General features: G+C 39.1%; 1 protein-coding gene across 3 annotated transcripts in view; it reads left to right on the plus strand.

Annotated features, from left to right (window-relative positions):
* Positions 1-18,424, plus strand: part of MED14 (mediator complex subunit 14) — a 176,519-nt gene extending 158,095 nt beyond the window's left edge. The window contains exons 22-31 of one of the 3 annotated variants that reach the window (XM_059883453.1): positions 247-387; positions 1,929-2,040; positions 4,818-4,949; positions 7,747-7,929; positions 8,804-9,039; positions 11,341-11,520; positions 11,616-11,723; positions 12,995-13,120; positions 13,385-13,577; positions 16,113-18,420. In XM_059883453.1, the coding sequence (XP_059739436.1) occupies positions 247-387; positions 1,929-2,040; positions 4,818-4,949; positions 7,747-7,929; positions 8,804-9,039; positions 11,341-11,520; positions 11,616-11,723; positions 12,995-13,120; positions 13,385-13,577; positions 16,113-16,186 (1,485 nt within the window). In that variant the 3' untranslated portion in view covers positions 16,187-18,420. Of the gene's footprint in view, positions 1-246; positions 388-1,928; positions 2,041-4,817; positions 4,950-7,746; positions 7,930-8,803; positions 9,040-11,340; positions 11,521-11,615; positions 11,724-12,994; positions 13,121-13,384; positions 13,578-16,112 lie in introns of all 3 variants that reach the window. The other 2 variants (NM_001207031.1, XM_005228293.5) reach the window with 2 other exon arrangements.
* The last annotated feature ends 1,171 nt before the right edge of the window (positions 18,425-19,595 follow it).

Here is a 19,595-nt window from a genome sequence, read left to right on the forward strand (position 1 = left end):
TTTGTTCACATAACAGCACTTAGATTTTTTTATTTTTATGTTTAACCATTTTCCTCAATTTTCCTTCTTTCCTTCAAAACGATGACTGTCTCTTCTAGGTTGGCCTAACAATGGTGGCCATGTGTCAAACTTGTATTTCAGAGATGGACGTGATATGTTTGTTTCTATTAACACATGCTAAATGATTAAGAATATCTTACTAAAGTTAGGTAAAATAATCTAAATTTTACCTGTTTATATCCATAGACATTCCTGAATATGTTTGTTGACAGCAATCAGGATGCTCGAAGAAGGTCTGTAAATGAGGACGATAATCCCCCTTCTCCCATTGGAGGAGATATGATGGATTCTTTAATCTCACAACTCCAACCACCGCCACAGCAACAGGTGATGTCTAACTGATATTGCACATGGCATCACATTTCTGTTACTTAACAGGTTCTACAGGTGTCTGCACTTCTTTGTTAAAAGGCGAGGAGGTCCTTGGAGGACACAAGACAGCCAGGTGAAAAATAATGACAAAGGGAGACGGGGAGGCTTCTAGTGAAGGGAAGTAAATAGTACCAGAGACAGCATTAACCTTAGACTCATGCACTTAAAATAATGGCGGGTGATCACCTGTGTGGTCATAAAAGGTGATGTCCAAATGGCCAGTAAGCACAGAAAAGGTGAACATTGTCATCTGGCATCACAGAATTATACATTAAAACCATGGTGAGGTTAATACCCCATAGCCACAAAAATGGCTTTAAGGAAAAAAATTAGTAATCCTTGCTAACATTTGGTATCAGGACCCCTGAAACTCTCACTGCTGGAAGGTGGGTAAAATGGTACAGCTACCTTGCAGTGGTGTTTAGCAGTATTCAGAGTGCTAAAGCTGAACATTATGCATGCCTGTGATTTAACAGTTTTACTTTAGGTATATGCGCAACAGAAATGCAGCCGGAGAATACAAGAATGTTCATAGCAACATTATTTATGCAAAAAATTATAAACAACCCAAATAACCGACAAGAGAAGAATGAGTGAGTAAACTGGAATACACAGAAATACTTCAGAGAAAAGAAAAATGCTGTTGCTCCATGCAACAAAACAATGGTTTTCACTGACAGTGTTGAACAAAAGAAGCCAGACACTAATGAGTACATTCACTATTTATATGAGATGCAAAACCAAGCTTGAGTGATGGAAGTCAGAGTTCTGCTTACCTTTGGGGAGGTGATAAGACATTTGGAAGGAGGGAGGCTTCTGGGGTTCTGGTAATGTTCTTCAGCATCTTGACTTACGTGGCAGTTACATTTATAAACCCTCATCAGACTATGCATTTGTGTGCTTTGTTGTATGTGACTCATACTCTAGTTAAAAAAATACACTAGGAAGAGTTGTCCTCGGATTTTTGTTACTGGAGATGAAGGTGAAGGTGAGTAGGGACCAGGTACCAGGTTGAACTATCATATTTCACTGACTCCCAGATGCCCCCAGTGTACGGTGTGCTGTTTATGTACTGCCTGAACTAGCGCTGCCAGTTAGACTGCAGCATGCATGAACTGGAAGACATACCGTAATTTCAGAGATGTTAAAATGCGGGGGGAGTTGATCTTAGAATCAGTGAAATGGTAGATAAGTAATACTGATAAATCAGTGATTTGGTAGATAAAATGAGCAAAAAAAAAGATCTTGAGGGATAAAGTAGTGGTACTGCAAGGTCAGGAATGGGGACGTTGCTATTTTTAAAACACTTTGAAAGGGCTTTTTAAAATTTGCAATACTGGTGTGAATTTGGGGCATTTTCACACCTCACCTTTCCTATTTGATAACCAGTGACATGTAAATGTTAATTAACACTGTAGCTCTTGATTGGGGAAAGCCACGCCCACATATGCTACATGGTTGGCCATTTTACCAACAAGGAATTTTCTTCTTTTCAGCCATTTCCAAAGCAGCCAGGATCATCAGGTGCTTATCCTCTTACTTCACCCCCTACATCTTACCACAGCACAGTCAACCAGTCTCCCTCTATGATGCATACACAGTCTCCGGGTAAGATACTAACTCTTGGCATGTTCAACTTTCACATCCCAAATAGGCACACATACAGTGAGAAATCCTACACATGTAGCCTGAGACTTCAGAGAGAACTGCTTTGCTAGTCTGTGGCCAGATATTTGCTATTCATTCATTATTGCAGGGTTTTGAAATCTGTGTGTGATTCAGGAGCACTTTTAAAAGGTTTGAATTAAGTGGCAGGGTTGTCACCCGGAATCAGACTCACAGTGCAACTCCAGGAATCACAGCATGGTCTGTGTCACAGCGTGATCTGTGTCAGAGGTTGACACACTCAGGCCTATGGGCCATGTCCTACCCACCACCTGCTTTTGTAAATAGTTTCATGGAACACAGCCACACCCATGTGTGTAGTGTGTGTGACTGCTTTCCTGCTGCGATGACTGCTTACAGAAAAGCTCCCTTACAGAAGGAGCTGACAGAGCCCCGGTGTGTGTGAATGGTGCCCCACCCTCAGAGTCAAGCAGGGCACAACCTGCTTGTATGAACAAAATGGCTCTGTGGGCAGCCTCATGAAGTGCACTGTAAAAATTGCTGGAGAATGCCAGATTTAGACTTTAAACTGAAATGTTAAAACAGTATGTTTTAAGCACTTGCTGTGTGTCTAATGCTGCTGGGTGCTGGGAATTCAGCAGTGAGCCCAATAACAGCCCTGCTCCTCAGGCTTACCCTGTTAGCTCAAGCTAGCGAGGAGGACTGGTATGAGATTTTCAGGTAGATGAGCCCTTCCCTGCTCATCGGAGTTGGTGGTACCCCCGGTGAAGACTTGGAATATTGTGTCATTGAAGGTTCCTGAAGGCTGAGCTGGTGGGGGACTCAGCCCCTGTGAAGTTCCAACAGTAGACAGTGTGGGAGCCTAGGGAGGAGCAGATGGGGAGCAAGGGAGAGAATGGGAAGCGGGGACCCAGCACCCGAGGGGAGGGGGTTTCCAGGATGTGAGTTGAGACTGGTTTCGCATAGGAGAGATGATTATTGAAATAATTATAGTAGCAGACAGTTCTTTCTATAGTGCTTCCTGTGCACCCGGCCCTGTTCTAAGTCCTTTACCCATTTAGTCTCCGCAGCAAACCCGTGGCATAGGACCTATTATTTCCCATTAACAGAGGAAAAATGAGGCATGGAGAAGTTAAGTCACTTGTCCAGGTCACACAGCTAGATATGTAAATATAATACTTAAAGATTAACCAAGTCAATTAACATATTTCTTGAATGTAAATATGTTAATATTGAATTCATACTGTATTGAACTAATACTGAATTAGGTATTATATAATATTAAGAATATGAAGTTCTCTTACATAATAGTGGAGAATTTGAAAACTGCTGGTATTGAGGATAATTATGGTAATGTAGCAAGTATTTTAATGTTGCATTCATAGTTTTGGTAGTCATAGTCCCTGCCCTTCATAATTCTAAAATTAGTCCTGTGGCTAAACACCATCCTTAAGCTCACGTCTTCCAGTTTTTTATATCTCCATCTAGGCCTCTCTGCTAAACTCGAGTCCTATTATTTTCCAGTTATCTGTTCAGCATTTCCATGTATTGATAGATGTTTAACCAACATCTGAAACTCAGTACAGCTGAAACTAAATTCCTAACACCCTCCAGCTGTTCCCTATACTACTGCTCCCATAGACACCCCATTTCAGCAAGTGGCAGCTTCTTCGTTCCTGTTACTTGGGCCAAAGCTGTAGGAGTCGTGTTGGACTCCTTTCTCTCACACCCACAGTCAGTCAGTTACCAGATATTGTCAGCTCTGTGTTCAGACTTTATCTAGAACCTAACCACTTATCAATGTTTTGGCCTTCACCCTTTCCCGAGTCACTAACCATCTTTACCTAGGTAATTGCAGTTGCCTCTGACTGGTTTCCCCGCCCCCTTCCCTATAGTCTTATTTTTCAATAGCAGCTAGAATGATCCTTGGGGTACAGAAGTTAGGTCATGACTCCTCTGCTCCAAACTCTGCAGTGGCTTCCCATCTCTTTCAGGGTAAACCCTAAATCCTTAAAGCGGCCTACAAATCCCTATGAAATCTGGGACCCTCCTCCCACCTCTCTGACGTAATTGTTTTCCATTTCCCCTTCCCCACCTTGCTCACGCTGTTCCAGCCACACTGGCCTCCCCCTGTTATTTTTAACTGCTGCTACTGTTGGGGCCTTTGCACTAGCTCCTCTGTTTGCCTTCAGTGTGTTATTCCTTGGATATCCTCATGCCTCATCCTTCACTTTATGTCTCAGCCCACATAGCCCCTTCTTGAAGAAGTTGCTCTATATAGAGAGCAGCATCTACCTCCACCACCACACGATATATCCCCCTTACCTTGCCCTGTTTTTCTCCATAGCACTTAACATAACCTGACATATATTTGTCTTTCTCATTATACTGGAATATAAACTCCCATGAGGGCAAGAATTTTTGTTTCTTGTTAACTGCTGCATCCCCAGTACCTACAACAATGCTTGGCATGACATTGATGTTCATGCCTTCTTGTTGAATGAGTGAATAAAAAAGTACACTGCTACACTGCATATATTTTTTTAAAAAAAACATTAGTCAGTGTAAGAGCTAGAATTGGGGCCCCATGGAATTGATCTCTCTTTTAGTGGTGAAATTGTTCCAGTTTTTCTTTGTGCTACTTCTGGGAGCTTTATTACTTGTTTCTTTAGTCTGTAGATAGAGTCTTAACTTGGGGTCCTTGGTCAGGACATAATATGTGTCCTGCAAGATCATCTATAATTATTTTCCTTTATTAGGAAATCTGCATGCTGCCAGCTCCCCGAGTGGGGCTTTGAGAGCCCCATCACCAGCATCATTTGTTCCAACTCCTCCCCCATCCTCGCATGGAATCTCAATAGGACCAGGGGCCAGTTTTGCTAGTCCACATGGTGAGTCCATACATAGAAATCGTTAGAGCATAAGAGTTTGATGTGAAAGTAGTTTTTGTGAAATAAAAGTTTTCTTTTTGCAAAATTAGCACATATATTGGGGGAATAGCAAAAGAAAATATGTTTTTCCTGGCAGTTCCCCTGCAGTCCAGTGGTTAGGACTCTGCACTTCTACTGCAGGGGGCGCAGGTTCAAAACTAAGACCCCACATGCTGCGTGGCTCAGCCCAAAAAAGAATGAAAAAACTAGGTTTTTGCTAATAACACCACCAAGAAATCAACCAGTTAGTCTGTCTGCTTTGAACTCTTTCCCCCCCTCACGTGACCTGTCATGTACCTGCTGCTTGCCTGAATCTCTGTTGCTGTAGCTTGCTCTCTACCCATCTTCTTGTCTCTCTGCCCAAACACCACCCCGTCAAAAAAAATTGGGACCCTATCATATGTATTGCTTTGAGACTTGAATTTTCTAACTCAAAATTTCTATTTTAAATTTGTTCAGATGGATAAAGAAGAGGTAGCCAGTGAGGTGTTTCCCTTCCCTTTGACCAAAACCACCTAGTTGCTCTTCCCAAAGGCATTTAGTGCTATTAATTTCTCACGAATTCTTGGCGAGATGTTTTATGTGGAGTGGTCTTTCCCTCTCTTTTATGTACATGGCAGTATACTGTACACCATGTTCAGTGCCTTACTTTCGTCACTTAACTATATCATGAATCCCATGCCGATTCTGAACATAAAGAGCTTCCTCAGGTTGTACAACTGGGTAGCACCTGTGATTCTACTCTTTACTATGAATATTTGCAGGAGCATTTCTGTTAGTAAAAACTATATATCATCATACTAATGGCTTCATAGTATCCCCTTGTCTGGGCATACCATGATTTAACTGCTCTCCTAATATGATATGTTTAGAATGTATTTTTTCACAACTGAAAGTGGTATCTTCTCTGCTCACAGGATTATTTTCCTAGGTAAGTTCCTAGAAGTGGAATTGCTGTCTCACAGGGTTTGAGAAATTCTAAAGCTTTTGAAACATTGCAGATTGCTCACCTGAAAGGCTGTGCCAATTTCCTCTAGTATCGTACAAGAATGTCTGTTTTCCTGCATCATTGGCAGCACAGGGTATTGTGATTTTTAAAGAAGTCTCAGTCACTTTGATAAGTAAAAAATGGCATCTTACTGTTCAATGTGTGTTTTTTTGATTTTTAGTGAAGTTCTTAAGTTCATCAGTCTTTTCATGTCTCTTATTTTACGTCTGCTAGTTTATATCTTTTGCCTATATTCTTGTGTTTTTTTCTTACTGATTTGTAAGATTAAGTAAGGAACATTTACTCTCTGATATATGGTAGTATTTTCTCATTTTGTCATTTGGTTACAAGTTCAGTTCAGTCGCTCAGTCGTCTCCGACTCTGCGATCCCATGAATCGCAGCACTCCAGGCCTCCCTGTCCATCACCAGCTCCTGGAGTTCACTCAGACTTATGTCCATTGAGTCAGTGATGCCATCCAGCCATCTCATCCTCTGTCGTCCCCTTCTCCTCCTGCCCCCAATCCCTCCCAGCATCAGGGTCTTTTCCAGTCAGTCAACTCTTCGCATGAGGTGGCCAAAGTACTGGAGTTTCAGCTTTAGCATCATTCCTCCCAAAGAACACCCAGGACTTATCTCCTTTAGAATGGACTGCTTGGATCTCCTTGCAGTCCAAGGGACTCTCAAGAGTCTTCTCCAACACCACACTTCAAAAGCATCAATTCTTCGGCGCTCAGCCTTCTTCACAGTCCAACTCTCACATCCATACATGACCATTGGAAAAACCATAGCCTTGACTAGACGGACCTTTGTTGGCAAAGTAATGTCTCTGCTTTTGAATATGCTATCTAGGTTGGTCATAACTTTCCTTCCAAGGAGTAAGCGTCTTTTAATTTCATGGCTGCAGTCACCATCTGCAGTGATTTTGGAGCCCCAAAAAATAAAGTCTGACACTGTTTCCACTGTTTCCCCATCTATTTCCCATGAAGTGATGGAACCAGATGCCATGATCTTAGTTTTCTGAATGTTGAGCTTGAAGCCAACTTTTTCACTCTCCTCTTTCACTTTCATCAAGAGGCTTTTTAGTTCCTCTTCACTTTCTGCCATAAGGGTGGTGTCATCTGCATATCTGAGGTTATTGAGATTTTTCCCGACAATCTTGATTCCAGCTTGTGCTTCTTCCAGCCCAGCATTTCCCATGATGGTTACAAAGGGGTGTAATTATGTTAAAAGTATCTGCAGGATGAAATTTTAATTTGATATTGTTGAGGAAGTCATTGCTTTCAAAACTTGATTCTTGGTTCATTTCTTAGTTAGTGTGTCTTTTACTAAATAAAGAAAATGGAAAATTCCCTCTCTTCAGCCTTCTCTGAATAGATTGAAAACATAATTTGTCAGGGTTAGTTTAAAAATAAAAGATTTCTGCCCTTAATGATGCTTTGAGGTTTTTTTCTTTTTTCTTTATCTTTTCAACCACAGTATTTCCTATATAGTCTAAAGGAGACTGTTATGTATTATACATCTTGAACCTTATGTAAAGGTAAATTTTATCCTTTCTCAATCTTTTTTTTATGTTCCTAGTTTTTGTATCACGTTAAAAAATACAAAAACTATACCAAGTAGAGATCAAGTCCATCAGGCTTTAGTGAAATATCTTTCTGAAAGAAAAAATAAAATTATCCCTACATAGGGTATAAGCATGTGAATGTTGTCAAATACTTTTCAGGTATTAAAATACAGGTTTTGAAAACCATTTGTTTACTTGTTTGTAGGAACCCTGGACCCTAGTTCTCCATACACTATGGTGTCACCAAGTGGCCGAGCAGGGAACTGGCCAGGGTCTCCTCAAGTGTCTGGCCCCTCACCAGCAACACGCATGCCTGGGATGTCACCAGCCAACCCATCACTACATTCTCCAGTTCCAGATGCTTCTCATTCCCCTCGAGCTGGAACAAGTGAGTGTCATCAACATTTTTATTTGAGCTTTTAGGATAACCAACAAATGACCTATTTTAATCATCCTATCCCATCCTCACATTTGAAAGTCATGACGTAATAAGGATACTTAACAACTTAAACTTTTACCCATTTAGTAAGTTGGTTGTAACGATAGTTAATTTGCAAAGTTAGGCAGAAGAAGGGGAATGTTTTCTCCAGAATTGGAGGAGAGTCTTGTATCTCTGTCATGACTGCTAACTTAGCTGCACTACTGGACCTTGAAAGATAACCTCAAGGTAACTGGCATAGTTATGCAGATTAATACAGAAGAATTGTACAGATATGTTCATTAGCTTTTGCCGCATTACTTTTTGTGGCTTAAAGCAACAATTATATGTTAGCTTGCTGTTCTGCAGGTTGGCAGCTTGGGCTGAGCCCAGCTGGATGAGCTTCCAGGCTCTGCTGGGCTCACTTGTGCATCTGTGGTCAGCTCCTGGGTTGGCGGGGGCCTGGCTTCTCTCTGCTTCGTGTGGTCTCATAGTTAATATGGGCTTGCTCGCCTGGGCTGGAGAGGGTTCCAAGAGAGTGAGTAGGCCGACAGCTGGCACTGTGTCATTTCCAGTGCCTTCTGTAGGCCACAGCAACTGACAGGGTGAGCCCAGAATACAAGTAAAGAAGTAGACATCACTCCTTGAAGGAGTTGCCATAAAGTCATACTGCAAGGGACCTGGCTGCAGGGAGGAAAGTAACTGTAAAGAAGCTTATATGTGATTGTTACACCACAAGGAGTAACAGAAACAGTACAGACTGATATATAAAAGCAAAGCAAAACAGGGAACAGTGAGATAGTATGCATTTGTTTAAAAAAAATGATGTTTTCCTTCCCAAAAGGTTCCCAAACGATGCCAACAAACATGCCTCCACCTCGTAAACTACCTCAGCGCTCCTGGGCAGCCTCCATCCCTACCATCCTCACTCACAGTGCCTTGAACATTTTGCTGCTGCCCTCTCCAACGCCAGGCCTCGTGCCCGGCCTGGCAGGTAGTTACCTATGTTCTCCACTTGAGAGATTCCTTGGATCAGTCATCATGAGACGCCACCTTCAAAGAATTATTCAGCAGGAGACGGTATGTGGGTACCTGGTGAATTCCTGAGTGGTGATTGTCAAGTCAAGTGCTTAGATGCCTCCCAGAATAGGATATGAACTGTTCCCTCACCGCCTTTAACCAGGTCATTAGAATTATGGTTTCTCCCCACCCTAGCATTGAAAGTGGATCCACTGTTTTCTTTACCTTCTTACATTAACAAGTTGCTTCTTTTATCATTAGCTGTACTATGGCTAACATGAATCTGGAGATAGATCTCCAGTATACCATGAGACAAATGTACCCAGGATCTGATTTGGCAGAGAATAGCACATGAGTAATTACTTGCCTTCTGGAATGCTTCTGCAAGCAGGCTGACTGAATCTGTGATCCTGAAGTTATTTATGATCACAAAAGGATGAAAGCTGCTTTTCTGTGTGTGGAGCATGGGCTCTAGCCCATGTGGGCTTCAGCAGTTGTGGTTCCCAGGCTCTAGAGCACAGGCTCAATAGTTCTGGCACACGGGCTTAGTTGCTCTGCGACATGTGGGATCTTCCTGGATCAGGGATTGAACCTATGTCTCCTACATTGACAAGCTGATTCTTTACCACTGAGCTACCAGGAAAAAGCCCTGAAAGGTGCTTCATAAATACATGAGCAATTGAATGGATTTCAAACTCGTGTAGAAAGACTTCTACCCTGTGGTGATAATCATTAGGAAATAGTTCAGAGTTGTACTATTCTAGAATCTATAATATATATAGTTAAGAGTTGTATATATAATATTATATATAACTATATAATTTATTATTATAAATATTAACATGAATAATATATAATAATTATATATATAATCTATATAGTTCAGAGTTGAACTATAACTAGAATATTCTAGTTCTAGAATCAGACTACCCCAGTTTGTAGCCAGGACATGCCACTGGCTGGTATAAGTTTGGGCAAATTTCTTCACCTTTTTGATAATAATAGATAGCAGTATCTACCTAATTCCCAGAAGTTGTGGGAATTTAAGATAACTTTATATAAAACTTTTACATAATGTCTTGGTATTCAGTTATATATTATTTATAATAATTATTTTTATTTATAGTTATGTTAATGAGGTAGTCAGAATGGTGAATGCTTAAAATAGCCTCTCCACAGATGGCACCAAGCTATTTGCAACCTTTACATTTGAATTTGAAAGAAAGAAGTTTTAACATAAGTTGAATAAATTAGCATTTAAAATGGTAATCAGCAGACCCCTTATCTAGCCTCACCTCTGCCACAAAGCCTTTGAACCCATTTTGCTCATGTGCATAATCAATACATTATGGTAGAGCAGAGGTCAGTGAACTGTGTGCCTCAGGGGCCAAGTCCTGCCATCCGTCTGTCTTTGTAAAGTTTTATTGAACACAGCCACACGCATTCAGTTGCCTATTACCTGTGGCTGCTTTCACCTATGATGGCATCGGTGGTGGTTGCAGCAGAAACCATAGAACTTATATTTACCAATCCTGGGCTAGCATAACATCCCAACCCAGATCTAACATTCTGTAATTGAACTTTTTATTCTTTTTTTTTTTTCTAATGGACCATTTTTTTTTAAACTTATTGTAGACAATTTTAAGCATATACAGAAGGAGAATATATAATTCTCTTATACAATGAACCTGTCTGTTCTCATACCCACCTTCAACAGTGAACTGACACTAACATTATTTCATCTGTAACTCCTCCTCTCAGATTGTTTGACAGCAAATTCCTGACATCATTTCATCATAAATATGGTTTCTTTATAATCAACCATCTAGTTGGTGTCCATATTTCCCAAGTTGTCACAGTTTTTAACCATCTGAATCAGAATCCATACACATTTTTAAGTCCTTTTTAAATTATAGGTTCCATCTCTATTTCTCATTAAATAATCTGTTTGTTGAAGAAGCCATATCATTTGTCCTCTAGAATTTCTCACAGTCTGGACCTTGGTGATCGCATCCCTTTTGAATCACCTGACATGCTGTTTTGACCCCCATATTTTTGTAATGTCAATCAGTCCTGTGGATCTGACTACTGAATTCAGGTTCAAGTTGGTTGTTTTGCAAGAGTATTTGATAGGTGGTGGTATGTTCTTCCATCACGAGACACATAATGTTTGATCACCTGTCTCTCTGCCATGTGGTTAGTAGCAGTTGCTGGTGCTCAAGGCCTAGATATCTTTGTTTTGGAACAGGTCTCAACTTAGTTGTTTTCCTTTTGAAACAATTATCTACTTATAATTACATTTTCTCTTTGACTTACATATTGCCTGGTATGTTAATTTGATGCATGCTTCTTGTTTTGCAGCTGCAGCTGATAAATTCCAATGAACCCGGGGTGATCATGTTTAAGACTGATGCACTGAAATGCAGAGTAGCCCTTAGTCCTAAAACCAACCAAACACTTCAGCTAAAAGTGACACCCGAAAATGCAGGACAGTGGAAACCTGATGAACTTCAAGTTTTGGAGAAATTCTTTGAAACAAGAGTATGTGTTTCTTAATGCATAATTTTAATACACTCAGTGAAATAGAACCAAGGTAGAATGAAGAGTAACTTAACTTGCTTTATTTATCCTTGTAGGTTGCAGGACCACCATTTAAAGCCAATACATTAATAGCTTTCACCAAGCTGTTAGGAGCTCCTACACACATCCTCAGGGACTGTGTGCATATTATGAAGCTAGAGCTGGTAAGTTACAGAGACAAACTTTTCTAGCCAGGTCAATCAGTTGGTGGGAGAGCATATGTTGGTTTTCACCATTATGTAACCTTCATTTTCCTCTTGCATTCTTCTTAATTTTTAACTTAAATTTTATTTGTCTTTGGGTAGGTAACACAATCCTCTTGTATCTTTTGAGTTTAGAATGAGACAGTGGGAAATTTCACATCCATCCTTGTCCAACTGTCTAGTCCTCCTCCCCATAGGTAACCTAAGTTGCCAGCGACTTCCCTCTTAAAAAAACAAATACATTTAATATCTTCTTCCTGTTCTTAGATCATGAAATAATCCTCCCATGCCTAATACCATTTATTGAAAAAACTGTTTTCTCTGGGAAAATTTTTAATGCCTCTTCTTTCCTATGAAAGTATACAATTATATAGCTGGAATCCAGGTGGAAGCTAATGTTGTTTTTCCAGTTTTACAGTAGTCCTTCATTTTAATGTTTCTAGCATTGCTTTGGATAACTGTAAATACCTCACTCCTTTTTTTCAGTTGGTGTTTTACTGTTAATATTGGGATGGCACTGTCCCTTTGCTAATTGTCTCAGCATTTGGCTTCTGCTCTAATAGGCTATAGGAAACATTATTTGGGTTTAAAAAAATCCATTTGAGTTTTTTTAAAGGAGTAAATATTGTCACTAAAAAAGCTCCAGTAGATATAATTTAAAATGAGTAATACAGTTTGACTAGCTGCTTTTAGGGAAGGAGACGGAAATGAGACTGGGAAGCCTAGATTGGCCCCAGTTAGGAAGTGTCTTGAATGCCAGTGTTGGTCCCTAGGTGGCAGGGTGGGGGTGCTTGGGGCAGCATGGATTCTTGCGTGTCACTGAGAATTTGTAACCTAAATTAGAACTATGCTCTAGGACGTTTGTCTGGCAGTGTTGTAAGGATGTCTGGCAGTGTTGTAAGGATAGATTGGGAGAGGCAGCCACCAGAAGGGACCGTTACAGGGGCCATGGGAGAAGTTGGGGATCCATCAGCTCCTTGGCGTCAGTGAAAATAGAGAGGCGGGAACGGATGTCAGAGACAACAAGGAAGCAACAAGGAAGCAGAACCCGCAGACCTTAATGAATGGGAGGAAAGGAAAGGGAACATGTCTCATAAATCGAGAGCTTGACTCTTCAGTTAGCAACTTCACATGTGTATTTCCTTTGAAAAAATGCAGGTTATCAACTTCACGATCTGTTGGTAAGTGAGTATAAAATTCGTTTATCATGATTTTTTTTTTTTCCGAAACAGTTTCCTGACCAGGCAACACAGCTAAAATGGAATGTTCAGTTTTGCCTGACGATCCCTCCCAGTGCACCACCAATTGCACCTCCTGGGACACCTGCTGTGGTGCTGAAATCCAAAATGCTATTTTTTGTAAGTACCACCTGGTGTGTGTGTGTGAGTTTAGACTTCATATAATCTTGGTTTCTGTAGTAAGAAATATATTGAACCTGGTAATTGTGTGACACAATTGCATCTTAATCATGGTATTGTTGGTCATTTCTTTTGTTATATTTAATTTTCTTTTACTTGTATCTTTAATCTTAGTAAATGATTGTACCTTTGAATCATTTTCAGTAAGTATTTTGTTTTCTTACTGTATTTTTATTTTCTTTTGTATGTGTTGTATGTCAACAGCTTCAGCTGACTCAGAAGACATCAGTCCCTCCCCAAGAACCTGTTAGTATTATAGTTCCAATCATTTATGACATGGCTTCAGGTACCACCCAGCAGGCAGACATTCCCAGGCAGCAGAACTCTTCTGTTGCTGCTCCCATGATGGTCAGCAACATTCTGAAGAGGTTTGCAGAGATGAACCCACCACGACAAGGTACATGACCAGTAGATGATATTTTATTGCATATATGTTATAAACGTTCTTCTGAGAGATCCCCCTTTCTCCCCTCTGCTTCTTCCTTACCCACCTCCCCGCTCCAGTCCTAGTAGTAGAGCTATGGTTGCCGTGGCCCTCTTAATGTCTGCCTGTCGCTTTCTTCCTTTCTCACTGGCTCTTCAGTTTTGTCCACGTCTCTGCTGCCTGGACTTTATTTTTGTTCGTGATTAGGACTGACCCAGTTGCTAATGCCAGAAGCTTGTATTTATAGCACACATTGCTACTAAGCCGTAGGTTAGGATGATAGAATTTTCCATGGCTGTGAATTCCTGCCCCACCATCGATACCTGCCACTCTGTTCATCACCAAGTTGAAATGCATGTTGGTTTCTCGTATTTCATGGTTCAGTCATGAATAGAATAATATCATCCAAATTTCTGTATCTCCTAAATGTTTTGTGAAGAATAAAAGCTGATACAAATGGCTTCCTGCTTTTTGGGCTTCTTCTATAAGTGTTAGGTGGGTGCAAGTGAACCTTTCACCAAGTGCACAGTGAAGCTCTCAAACGGAACATTTTCGAGGAGACCAGAATGATTCTGGCAGAGAAACACGGTCCTTCAGTACTGGAGTAGCCTATGCTTAACCTGGAACTCCTGGCAGTGCTAAATTTTTGGTTATAGAACATAATGCTCAGCAAAGAGAACTTACCTTCCATTCTGCTTGTTTGTAACATTAAGGAGATTAAAGTACATTTTGCTTATATCTAATATTAAGGAAGTCCTCTATATCTCTCTGTTCAGATTAGTATGTAACAATTCATTTTTTTTAAACGAGGGGAAGTTGTTCTCTGAAACATTTTTTAGTTACCACAGTGTCAAAATTTTACTAGACACAGGAACATGGGAGAAGTTATATTTTCAGCTATTTGTCACCCCATATTATGTACAAAGACAAGTTCTACCTAAGTATAGTTTATAAGGAACGCACTGGGCAGTAGAGAAGGGTGTGCTGCTTTTGTTGTAATGCTTCTTCCACCACTTATAATTTTCTGCTTTCATCCTTTGACTTATCTCTTCTTTCAGCTCAAAATAGGTCGTCCTTCAGTATCAAAGTTTAAAGCTATCAGCATTTTCAAAGCATGCATTATATTTTCAGTATAACCTTGATCACAAACACCATTCCTTCACAAGCAGATGACTATCATTATTGTGTCTCATGGAATTTAAAATTTAAAGGAACAAATGTTTTGATCCTGTTTGGGATCAAGCAACTTTTTCTCCCTATCAATAATGAAAATGTGTTTTAAAAAAACAAAAAGATGTAAATTCTTTTATTTAAGAAATTGTTGAGATATTTTGGAAGTAGTTTTCTTTTATTTGACCTTAGCCTGGTTAAACCTTTGGGTGTTTTTTTCTGTACCTTAATTTGCCAGTGGTTGGAGAGAAGGCTGCAGTGACTTGCACAGGGTCACTGCATATCCTGCCCTTTGCCGGAGGGCCATTATTCAGTTGAGGTCTTCACTTCCCTCACTCGCAGCCTCTCAGTGTTAGACCATGCTCTAGGGAAGCATCTGGTTTGGGATTTAACGTGTTTACAACTGGTTTTGGTTAACTGTATTGAACTATTTTTAATTTACATATACAAGAAGTAGGAGGTACAGGCTCTTTGGTTCTTGGAGCAAAGGGGAAATTGAGATGAATCATTAACCTCCTACAATCCCCCGCCTCCCTGCCCCACACACACAAATCTTGTTTTTTGATTGTTAGTATGCCATATTTTAGCCTCCCTTCCCTCCTCCCAGACTCATCACTTCCTCCCCTGGTGAAGGAGGAATCACTTTATTAATTGATTTTAACATTGAACTCCAGAAGTCAATCAATTCCTTGAAATTTTGGGGAAAACTCCAATAGATGTCACAGATCTACACTGTCCAGTATAACTGCCACTCCCCAGATTTGGCTATTTAAGTTAATTAAAATCAGATAAAAAATATAAATTTCAGCTCCTCAGTCACTGGCTATATTACAAGTACTCAGTAGCCACAGCATACATATAGAATATTTCTGTCATCACAGAAGATTCTGTTAAGACAGTGCTATCACAGGTGTTACCTGGCCTTTAATGTAACAGCAGAAGGATGTCATTGATGTTGTAACTAATGCATAAATATAAAACTAGATCTTTCATTAGTTTCAAGAACCAGGTCATCAGTAGCCTTGAAGTCCAGCTTCAGAGGTTTATCCAATGCTCCAGTGTTTCTGTAAAGAAACTCTAGGCATATTAGCTTAAATTTACATCTAACTGGGAGTTGCCCAAAATGTCTTCATGATGTAAAAACCCAAACCAAGTATCATCTAATAAATACTTAACACCAAAAGCTTAATCCCCTATAATCTGTGCAGTTAAAATTTAGTCTTTCGTTTTGATCTTTAAAGTTCTTACTAATTTTAGATTTAACTACCCTTACCCCACCAGTGTGTTATCATCTTTCCTGTATTGCGAATAGCTAATGACCATTTTTCTCTGTTGCAGGTGAATGCACAATATTTGCAGCTGTTCGTGATTTAATGGCTAATCTTACACTGCCCCCTGGTGGGCGTCCATAGACACTATTGTTTTTAAACCAGGAAGGCTGACAAAAGAAACAAAACAACAAAAAAAAATCTGAATTCAGCCTTCAGTTTAAAAAAGAAAAAAGGACTTTTTTGACTTTAAGAGCTAAATATTCTAAACTGGCAAAAATTTTCAGGGTGCACTTCTTTCATCAAAAAGACCATCAATCTTTTGTATAGCTAACTTGTATAGTGTGTTTAAATGGGACACATTTCAAACTAGGTAATACATCAGTGTCCGTTTGCCAGTAATAGGTTTAATATTCTGTTTTATACTATAAAGTTACGGAAATGCCAAATTTGTTTATTTAATTGTTTTCTTATGTTTTGGGTGTAATAGTCATTTTTTTTGGTTTTGTTTTTTAAGGCAGGTCTGTCATTTTTGAATACTGTAAAACTGTGATAAACTTTATATTGAAGCTGTATTTTAATATGACCGCTTTGAATCCTTACATGAAAATGTTCTGGGAGTTGTTATAAACACACCCCAAAGAAGCAATATTTAATAAAACTAGGTTTAAAAAAAAAAAAAAAAAAACCAGTGATACTCACTTGTGTGTATATCAGCTCTGTAGACTTCTTGGCCTCCCTTTATCTTTAACCTAGTGGGGCCAGTAATTAATTTCTAATAATATATGTCTGAAATTTGACCAAAACATCTGCTGCTTTGTTTCAAGATTAATTTATTTTCTTCAAACATTCCTAACTTGACTGGTGGTTAACATTTAGCACCTTGATTGTCTTTCAGTGTAGGATTTGGGTTTAAAAAAAAAAAGAACTCAGTCTTTGAGAAGAGACAATGAGTAGTTCATATTGATCTAAGATTCCAAATAATGCAGTCATTCTCTGCTGAGGATGTGGGAACTTTTCTGTTAGGCAAATGTAGTTTACAGGCTACTTCTGCACACAGCATTCATTAAGAAACCAAGAACTTGAATGCTGGACCCTTGCATGAAATTTCTGTGACGTTTATTTATCTTGAGTAACTTCTTCCGCTTGCCTTCCTCACCAAAACTGGGGTGGTTCTAAACAATCCCAATTTAATTTATTGTCAACAAAATGATAAAATGTTTTACTTGGAAGAAACCTGGTACAGTCCACTCAGTTTGAAGAATCCAAGACCCAGGGTCTGTCCAGGGTCAAATGGGGGTTCTGTTACTGACCCATCTCAGCAGTTTCTTTTTGGAGCAATGTGCTGCCTCTCCCAGTCAGTCAGGAACTTTTTTAAGCTTCAAAGAGAATGATCCAAAGCAAAGGTCTTCTGAAGACTTGATGTTATTTGGGAAAGTTTTTTAAATGGTAATACCATGCTGAGTTGTCTGGTCACTGTACTACTGTTCTCCATGAAATTTTAGATGCTTTGTCTGATTCTACTTTAAGATGATTTAATTGAGCTTCTGTGACTGTCAATTACCAAATTCTAGTTTCAGGCATCTCATTGCAGTTATATCTGTCCTGAGCTTTGCTTGACTCTATTCATTTCTGGTCAGAGTTGAGGCCTTCTTTGCCTTTTCTTCTGTGTCTTATTTCTGCCTTCATTTCCTGCTTCTCACCCCCAATTCTGCCACTATGCGGAAGCAGGTGACTAAACTTGCATCCTTCCTATAACTTAGCTTTTATCCTTCTGTATTAGGTTCAACTTACAATGGTAATCACGTCAGTTTGGCAGTCTGAGATTTTATCCAGGGTCAGCCCTTTTCTATTTGGAGTTGAATCCTTTCTTTCATGTAGAAATATACATGTGTATACAAGAAATGTATTTTTATCTGCAGGATAATATTGTCTCAAATAATTTTATTAATAGTTTCCCTTTTAAGGGTGGTTTTGAAATATTAATTGCATTTTTAACATGATGCATTCAGTGAATACTTTTTTCCTTATTAATAACTCATCTCTGAATGCATTGTACAAATCAAAAGTAAGATAGGATTCAGTGAACAGAATTTGGTTTTGATGCTTATTAAGAGTAAATCCATGAATTAGAATTTTGCTATCATACTTGATACTTGGAATTGGTACATACTTTATTACAGCTTGAAAATGCTTAGCATTTGGATCTTAAGTTTCATCACAAACTATGTCTTTTATCTCTTCTGTTAATCAAGTTCAGTCAAAGGGACTGGATACCCATAGGAGTTTTTCCTAATTGATGGTTTGGATTTTTAGTGTGTTTCAATGTGATTATAGTAATTTCAGTAATAAATGAAATTTATACAAGTTTCAGAGAACTAACAACTCTCTAGTTAATTTTCATGAAGATGTTTTGGCTAATAGTCTGGTTTAACCTTAAAGAAATTGGTCCTGATTTGCCACATCTATTTTCCATCTGCTGAAATGCCATTTCAGAATGTGTAAGTATTTTCAGAATTAGGAAGAAAGCAAAAACTTCACCAGAACATACCAAATTATTAATAGCAAGAGCTGAACCTTTTGTTTGAAAATTAACACTGAGTGAGCTAAGTGCAGGCATAAACTAAAATATACATGATTTTGAATTTAAATTCCACTAATAACTTTACTGTGTTGCAGTTAGCATAGTAACCTGTAAAGCAAGGATACTAAATGGTTTGTTAGTCGTTTTTTGGATCATGGTTGATTTGATAACTTCAAGAAATAAAATTTTGCCACTATAAATTTGTATCCAATTTCAACATAAAAAAGAAATTCCTTTCATGGTTTCTTCCCCAGAAGAAATACCTATTACATTTTACTTTAATCATTTACTGTCATCAAAGTGTTCCTGATATAAAATCATACACAGGAAACTACAAGAGAACTTATATTCAGGTAATTTAAGGAAAAGAAAGAGAAACGTTAATGTATATTTCATTGTACCCTGTGGAATTTCCCTCTTCCTTTGGTTTAATGGAAATGGACACTTTGTCTAAGGAAATGATTTTAAATTTAATTGGGATGGATTTAATATTGAGGTTTTTAAGGAAAAATTAGAGGCTATCCAGCGTACACAGTCGAACACGACTGAAGCGACTTAGCAGCAGCAGCAACAGGAGCAGCATTGTGCACTGCACAATTCCAGGAGACTGATCTGCTCACAGTTTTCTATAAATTGCCTCCGTTTTCAGGTAGCCAGTGATTTGTTAAAATATCTTGCCCAGGAATGACTGACTGAAAGGGCACATTTAGCTCAATATAAAATAATAGATAATATTTACTGAGCGCTTACTATTTCCAGGCACTATTCTATTTCAGTGTCTTTGTCACAACCACCCAACAGGGTAGGCCTCCTTTTTCTGATGAGTAAACTGAGGCCCAGAGACTGAGATCAGATCAACATTGCTTAAGATCAAACAGCTAAGAAGCATTTTGAGTCAAAGCTAGCACTCCTAAACACTGCCACTTTGCTGTGAAACAAAGTCAGGGGAAGACTTCAAATGTTTAGACT

Source organism: Bos taurus, chromosome X, assembly GCF_002263795.3.
Source record: "Bos taurus isolate L1 Dominette 01449 registration number 42190680 breed Hereford chromosome X, ARS-UCD2.0, whole genome shotgun sequence".
Taxonomy (NCBI): domain Eukaryota; kingdom Metazoa; phylum Chordata; class Mammalia; order Artiodactyla; family Bovidae; genus Bos; species Bos taurus.